At 42.4% G+C, this 8,537-nt stretch overlaps 1 protein-coding gene across 1 annotated transcript; it reads right to left on the reverse strand.

Moving 5' to 3' along the window:
• Positions 1-283: 283 nt before the first annotated feature.
• On the reverse strand, positions 284-4,990 carry LOC110297648 (olfactory receptor 6Z7-like). Its single transcript, XM_021166536.3, has 2 exons — positions 4,967-4,990; positions 284-1,228 (listed from the first exon to the last, which is right to left on the reverse strand). The coding sequence occupies exon 2, from the start codon at positions 1,226-1,228 to the stop codon at positions 284-286; it is 945 nt and encodes a 314-aa protein (XP_021022195.1). The 5' UTR covers positions 4,967-4,990.
• Positions 4,991-8,537: the final 3,547 nt, after the last annotated feature.

An 8,537-nucleotide genomic window follows, 5' to 3' on the forward strand; every position in this document is an offset into this window, starting at 1 on the left:
GACATTACATAATTTCATATCTACACAATGTCAAAAACAGGGAAATCTATGCAGATAGAAAGTAGATCCGTGAAATTTTTTAGGAGTAGAGAATCCACAGAAAATGACTTGCAATGTGTACAGGTATTTCTCTGGGAGTGGTGAAATCACACAGTGGTGATGGTTGTGCAACTTTGTGAAAATATTCAAACACTGAGTTGTTTGTGTTTAATCATGAATTATATATTATTACAAAATAGGATGTCAGTAAACTATGTCTCACCTCTTGGCCTTAAGCACCTGGTCAAACTGAAGACCAGCGCATAGTTCTGTGGAAAGCTGATTGCACCTCCCTGTTCCTGAGGCAGTAGATAACTGGGTTACACATAGGGGTGACCACCGTGTAGATGACAGACAGCACCTTGTTGAGATCCATGGCTTCTATGCGGCTGGGGCGGGCATAGATGAAGATAGTGGCTGAGTAGAAGATGCCTACCACTACCAAGTGGGAGGCACAGGTAGAGAAGGCTTTGTGGCGAGCAGCAGCTGATGGCATGCCTAGAACTGTCCTACCAATGGCCACATAGGAGGCCATGGCCACAAGGAGTGAGCCCCAGAGGATGACAATCGCTGAGATGAAGTCCACCAGCTCTGTGAGGGCCACATGGGTGCAGGACAAGTTAAGAAGAGGGGAGACATCACAGAAGAAGTGGTTGAGGACATTGGGGCCACAGTAGGACAGACTGGCAATGCATGCTGTTTTGATCACTGAGACCAGCAGCCCACCTAGCCATGAAGACAAGGCTAAGCCTAGACAGACCTGTGGCCTCATGAGCAGTGGGTAGTGCAGTGGACGGCAGATGGCCACATAGCGGTCATAAGCCATGGAGGCCAGGAGAGTGCATTCTGTGCAGATGAGAGAGATGAAGAAGAAAAGCTGGGTCATGCAGCCTGTGAATGGAACATGACAGGGCCCCGTCCACAGACCCATGAGTAGTGTGGGCATGGTGACTGACACATAGCACATCTCCAGGCAGCTGAGGTTGCCCAGGAAGAAGTACATGGGCTTGTGGAGCTCGCTGTGACTGCAGATGAGGTAGATGATGAGTGTGTTCTCCAGGAGGGTCAGCAGGTAGAGACTCAGGAAGATGACAAACAGGGCATCCCTTATCCCCAGCCTTGTGGACAAGCCCAATAGGACAAACTCCTGGACTCTGGTCACATTGCCCAACTCAAGTGACTTCTCCATCTAAAAATAAAATACATCTACAAAATATTCTCCAAATTTATCTCCTCATATCTTATCCCACCCTAAACCAAAACTCTGATCACAACTACATAAATAGCTCCTTTTTATTTTTTTTTTCAGAAATAATAATAACTCAATTTCTGGGTACAACAACTGAAACCTGATCTTGTAAGCCTTATTAAAATCTGATTCCTCCAATGACAAATCCTTGTGGATATGCCATGATACCAGGAAACTCTAGCAGCTATATCTTACCCCTCTGCTGTCCCATCCCAAAAAGGTAGCTTCTTTTTTTTAATGGTATTTACGTATTTTGCAGAGGATCTTATGTGGAAGTGTGGGGTTTTTTAGAGTCTTTGTTGCTGGAGTCAGTTCTCTCCTTCCACCATGTAGGTTCCAGCGATCAAACTCAGCTCATCAGTCTTGACTATGAGCAACTTTACCCACTGAACAATTTCACCAGCCCGGAAATCACTTCTGATTGAATCATTCCACTTCTAAATTTGATCTATAAAAGTCTTTGTGTATCATCTAGTGGGAAATATTTCCAAAACATACCTGATATAAGATCACCCCCTCTTTCTTTAAAATGTCCATACATCCTTATTATCTATCCTTTTAATAAATATTCTCTATAATACACCCTCCTTTTTGAGACAATATCTGAAGTAGTCCAGGCTGACTTTGAACTTATTATGTATCTAACAATAGCCTTGAATTCCTGATTATCTATCCTACCTTCATCTCCTGAGTGCTAAGATTACAGGCATATAGACCACGCCAAATTTATTATAATGCATATTCTTGCACCCCAATGCTCTGATTTCCAACTGATTCAGGTGCAAAGTCCTCTTTGCACATCCACTGAGACCTCACAGTTCCCCTTCCATGTCTGCAAATTCTCCAAGCTCCTTCTAGTCCCAGGAAATCCCCACTTGCTATTCCTATTGTCTAGAACATAGTTAGTTCATCATGTTCTTGCTTTTCATTTTAAAGTGTTGTCCCAAGATAGGCCTCTCTTCAAAGTCCTATGCCAAATACCATGTCATTGTTCCCTATTCCATGCCTCAGTTTTTCTTTGTGAAATGACTAGTATTAGTTTAAGTTACTGGAAGAGGGCTAGAGAGATGCCTCAGTGTTTAAGAGCACTGGCTGTTCTTGTAGATGACCTGGGTTTGGTTTCTGGCACCCACATGGTGGTTCACAACCATCTATAACTCCATTCTAGGCTATCTCATAAGTTTTTCTGACCTCCATGGGTACCAAGCAAGTACTTGATATGCATAGATACATACAGGCAGACACATAAAATAAAAAGAACAAATCTAAGGGAAAAAATCAAATTACTGGTATGTTTTTCTCAATTGATCATTTTCTCTCTTGCTAATTAGTAAGCCCCCTAAGAGCAAGATTTCACTGACTGATGACAGTCTAACTCAAGACTCTGTTCTCCACGTTCAATCAAGGATGCTCATGTAGTGTGCTGTACATATTCAGGGGATGTTTACATAATGCATGGTGGATCAAGGATGACTTTCTAGGCATCACCTCCCAGAGGCCTCACAATAAGTGGATTCAAGATCATCGGGACTTAGACACAATTTCCAATGATTGCTGAATTATTTTAACTTGGTTTTGCAGTTTATTTTAGACAGTGTCTCAGATCCAGGATGTCCTAGAACTCATTGTGTAAACCAGACCAGCAAGCCTCCAGAGTACTGAGACTACAGATGTGAGGCAGCACATCTGGCTCTTGTGGTTACTGAGTTACAAGAGATACAAAGTGGTGCAGGTGGAAAACTATTCCTCCTATCACATTGTTCTGAATTTACTCAAGCTTCAGTTTTTTCTCTGTAGAGGGGGTTTTTAAATGATTCCATGGACTGTGATGGAGATGACACAAGAAAATAAAAAATAAAGTCTTATAGAATTAAGTTATTATTAATTTTTATAACATTTTACCAGTCCTCTTTAATACTACAGTGGGTATCAGCCATTTTTCTGGACACACTGAGGTATGGAATAATTCTTATCTCCCTAAGTGTGGGTTTCCTGCTGATTTACAAACAATGGCAACATTAACATCATCTGCTAGAGAGTCGGCTGCAGTAGTTATCTGGAGAAGTTGTTCTTATTCACAGCTGCACTGAATGAGTATATCTAATTTTATTTTATTTTCCATGTGTCACTCCGATGGACATTTTCCTGGTCTCTATCCTACTGATAATACCACTGAGTCATATCTTAGTTTTGAAACAACTTTGCAATTGTGTAGTGCAAAATCTGAAAACTGGAGAGTGGTTTCATCCTATAAGCATCCCTGTAGCATCAACACTGTGAGATCCCCCAGGAAGGCACAGTGGGAATACAGAAATAAGCAACACTTGGTCCCAGACAAGAGCTTTCTGTTTTTTTCTTCATTGTTGGCTAAACCTGGATAAATCCCTGTAATCCGTGACACTTAATAGCCTTTGGAAAACAGATGTGATTTATCTTCATTGGAAGTTTATACTTCCACTATCAAATAGGGTCAAAAAGACCTGGGCTTCTATGTTGTTATATATTAGATTATATAGTAGATATTAATAGCAGTGATCACAGAAGAACCAACATGCCCTCCTAGAGCCTCCATTTCCTCCCAGACAAATTATGAGTTATTGTACTGATAGTCTAATAAGATTCACATTTGCCAACTTTCTGAAAAAATGGTAAACAATAAATACTACCAGTTATGATTAAGACCTATGCACTCAAATATAGATATTATATTTATGGAATGTACAACATTTTGTGAACCCAAGTTGCAAAGCATTTTGTACGTGGGATGTTACTACATTCACTTTTCAGAAGAAATCAAACCCAGGAAGAGGATGAATCTTGACTGAGGACACTTAGAGAGTAAGCAGCAAATCCAGCAACCAAGACAGGATCCACCTGGGTCTGAAGCTAATGATCACTGCTTTACTCTACACATGTTTGAAATGAGGCTGCAAATCTCTCTTTCTCCTGGCCTCTGAACTAGATTCTAGAGCTGTATAGAAGGCAGCCATGCAAAAATAAACTCAGTTGGTAAAGGCACTTTCCATGAGGCTTGGCAACATGAGTTTGAGCCCTGAGACCCATGTGGTTTAAGGAGAGAACTGGCCTCTCACAAGCTGTCCTCTGACTTTCACACATGTGCTGTGGCATATGTATTCACACACACACACACACACACACACAATCAATACATTAATCAGTCAGTAAGTAAGAAGAAAAGAACAGTAAAAAGGCTCAGTAAATTTTGGGGCAAACAACAAAGAAACTGCACAGCCAAGATGAGAAGATATGCTCTCACTTTGACCAGAGCCTCTCAGCCAGTTGAAAATGCAAACCCTATTTGCATCTCTCAATCATGCATTTTATTCCATTTATCCTCCAGAGAAATCATGTTTGGCAGAAAGAATCTGGGGTTCAGAATCATGTGAACCAGGACTCAAATTGAAGGTCCTAAACTAGTCAGTTGTATGACAGTCAGCAATTTATTTCAACATAGTCTTACCGGTGTTCAGTTTTCCCACTTGTAAAATAAGAGCTGTGTGCATAGCTACATCATAGGGCAGAGAGAAGAATTCGTGGAGATAAAACAAGAAGCTTTGACAAGGCACCTGACAGAGAGTACTAGATCTGAGGTACCACTTTTCCCATCCTCATCTATTCCTCCTCCAGCCCCAGTACCATGGCTTCCACTTTGCTTACCTGTGACGCTTAAGTAAAGTGGTCCTCTACTTGGGTCTCTGCTCAGTGATCAGGTGACCCGTGTGTCCACTCAGAAGTTGATTCCTCACCAATGAAGCCAAAGGATTCCGCACTCAGTGGGCCAGGGCATATCCTTGTGAGCCTGTGGGCACTGTCCTTGGTGCTGAACCAACAGTTCTAAACTCTCATCCCTCCGTCCAAAATCTGAGCTTCTAGTCTCTATGATGCCAAGTTGATTCTGTACTCACAGATAGGAAACACGCAAAGAGGCTAGCTTAAGCCTTGGCTGAGGATCTCTGAGACTGCCCCCAAACCTCTGTGGAATTAAACAACAGATGGAAGAGATTTTTTTTTTCTAAATTGCTATTAGGCTTGAGGAAGAGGGCAAATGTGTGCCCAGTCTGGAGTGATTTTCCATTGTGTTGATAAGCAGGCATCCATTGCCTTCTGTGTGATAGAGGCTCTATGCATACCAGGAACATGAGAATAAATCTGACATTGTCTCATCTCCCAAAGCTCCTGGTAAAAATCAATATGAAAATAGAGACAGAGACTGAGGGTTGGCAGAGAGAAAGACAGGCAGCATTAACTTTTTCTAGGGAGACATGAACAAATGTCTATTCACCCCAGATAGGACACCAATAGCAAGCCAGTATAATAATGCCACTCACATCCAACCTGGAAAACTAATGACTTCATTCAGCTTGCTTAAAGCATTGAGTGAGACTCTACTTACAAGAGTGTGGGTAACCCCCAAACATCTACATCACCACAAAGCCTCCCACCCCCCATCATAGATAATGATCTCATAGAAGCTGCATCATGGAGTCTCAGCATCAGTTATCCTTCCACTTCTGGTATACTCTAGCATCTCCCAAGTTGAGCCACAACTGGGGGTAGGGCAAGAAGGAACTCCACTTATGGTTTTTGTGACCCCACACACACACCACTTCCACTAGGGAATGTAAACAGTTCTTTTACTATCACTACAACCTACCTGCCCCTATACCAATCTGCTCAATTAGTTTCCAAGGGGGTCTCTACTGCAATATGCTCATGTTATCTTGGAGAAAACTAGCATTTCCAGGAAATTCTCTATGGTTGCCTTCATCCTGCATAGGTAGGGAAGCATTCCTTTTACAGACACCTTTTGGATTATAAATTTAAAATAGATGTACTCAGGAGCTAGATAGACAACTCGGAGGTTAAGAATGTTTGCTCTAGCCAGGCATGGTGGTGCATGCCTTTGATCCCAGCACTCGGGAGGCAAAGGCAAGCAGATTTCTGAGTTCGAGGTCTACAAAGTGAGTTCCAGGACAGCCAAGGCTATACAGAGGAACCCTGTCTCAAAAAAAGATTATTTGCTCTTCTTGAAGAGGGCCAAAGTTCAACTCCAAGCCCCCACAGTAGACAGCCCATAATTGCCTGGAACTCCAGGAGAGTGAGTGAGTGAGTGAGTGAGTGAGTGAGTGAGTGAGTGAGTGAGTGAGTCTGGCCTCTACAGGTACCTGCATGTGAGTGCACATATGTGTGAATGCACACAAAGGAGAGGGTAGGGAGGTAGGGAAAGAAAGAGGGAGAGAGGGAAGAATGTTCCTCTCCCTAGAAGATGCTCACATCAGCTGAAATGCCTAAGAGACACTCTTGTCTTCCAACAAATTTCTTCAAAATAAAACCTTTCAACTTTGAAGGAAACTCCTTAAGACACAAGATGATCTAAGGTAGTGGTTCTCAACTTGTGGGGCATGACCCATTTGGGGTTCAAATGACCCTTTCACAGGGATCACCTAAGACCATCAGAAAACACAGATATTTACATTACATTTTATAAAAATGAACAAATTACAGTTATGAACTAACAATGAAAATAATTTTATGGTTGGAGATCACCACAACATGAGGAACTCACAGCATTAAGAAGGTTGAGAACCACTGTTCTCAGCGACATGAAATGGCCCATCCTACAGGGAAAGCTTCGTAAGCTCAGGAAGCAAACAACGCAAAGGCTTCAGAAAGTTCTTGAATATGAACAAATGTACTAGGCTTCTCCCTGCCTAAGCATATTTAAGCAGTAAAAACTGCTTAGAGACACTCTCTACCAAGCCAGTATACCTAGAAGATGCTCACATCAGCTGAAATGCCTAAGAGACAATCTTGTCTTCCAAATTGTGTGCAAGTTGTGCAATGAGTTCCAAAATTCCCGATTTCATGCACCATCACCCATGCTGGGGTGGGCTTTTGGTGGAGCCTTTAAGTAATTTCTATACCTCTAAGTAACCCCAGTAAAACTCACTAGTTCAACAAGTTGGACTTTTGTACCTTCCTTACTTTGGTCTGTCACTGATCCTCTATGTCTCTGTCTCTTTCTGTCTCTCTGTGTCTATCTATGTCTCTATGTCTCTCTGTCTGTCTCTTTCTCTGTCTCTGTCTCCTCTCTCTCTCTCTGTCTCTGTCTCCTCTCTCTCTCTCTCTCTCTCTCTCTCTCTCTCTCTCTCTCTCTCTCTCTCTCTCTCTCTCTCCTCTCTCTCTTCACTGACTTCAGCATATAATTGTTTTCCACGCGCTCTGGTCGAGTCAGCTTGACAAGATGAGAGGCTTGAAAGCTACTCTTGAGCAAAAAGAGTTTCACAGAAACTCGCTCCTGGAGTCTGGCGTTCTCTCTAAAACATACATTAATTTTACATTCCCGCGTTAGTCTAATGGATGGATCCACGTGCTCTCTTTATTATAAGTGCCTTTTAAGATTGAATTCTGACATAGCTAAAGCCTTCCGCCAGTGTTCCAACAGTCCTAGAATGTCCTTGAGCTAGACAGTGACATTCAGAATAGCCTCTGGTATTACACTATCAATAAAAGCCAAGTCACTCCCATATACAGGAATTTACAATGGTTTAGGAAGTAGATCGGGCTGTGGTTTTAGAGTATTGCATTATTCATGAGATGGTTAGCTAGAACGGAACTCCCTAGTTAGAACCATGACGTGAGTGTGAAAGCCCTTGCCCTAGGAGTGAAAATATCTCACACCTGGCTTCTAAGACTATAGCTGACCTTAGATAGGGCTGACTTTTGTCTCAGTTATTTTTATTGCCCAGTTACTTCCAATCTTTGCGTTTTCATTCCTCTGTTCTGTGTAAGAGTCATTAAGCATCCGGTTACCTCATTTGTACCTTGCGGGTATGTCACCCAACTTCCTTATTGTCTTCTGTATAAAAAGTCTGATGTTCGATTTGACATTACATTCAGATTCCACACGACCTCTCCTGTGTACATCTGATTGTCATCCGAAGCTTTGCCCACCCCCGACTAGAGACCCGTTCCACGCAGACAAAGGGGCCCAGAGGGTCTGCGGCAATTGGTATTTCTCAGCCTGACATTTCAGGCCACACAGTACACTACCAGGGGTAGCCCCAGTGGTTCTTCTTTCTTGTCTGGTTCTTCTTCTTTTTTTTAAGTAATTCATTTAATTTTAGGTGCATTAGTGGTTTTGCCTGGAACTAGAGTAACAGACAGTTCTGAGCAGCCACGTGGGTGCTGGAAATTGAACCCAGCTCATCTGGAAGAACAGCCAGTG

This window comes from Mus caroli, unplaced genomic scaffold (assembly GCF_978045245.1).
Source record: "Mus caroli unplaced genomic scaffold, Mus_caroli_1 scaffold_8, whole genome shotgun sequence".
NCBI classification, from domain to species: domain Eukaryota; kingdom Metazoa; phylum Chordata; class Mammalia; order Rodentia; family Muridae; genus Mus; species Mus caroli.

Coding starts and splice junctions, on each gene's coding strand:
- LOC110297648 (XM_021166536.3), bottom strand. CDS start 1,228: ATGGAGAAGTCACTTGAGTTGGGCAATGTGACCAGAGTCCAGGAGTTT.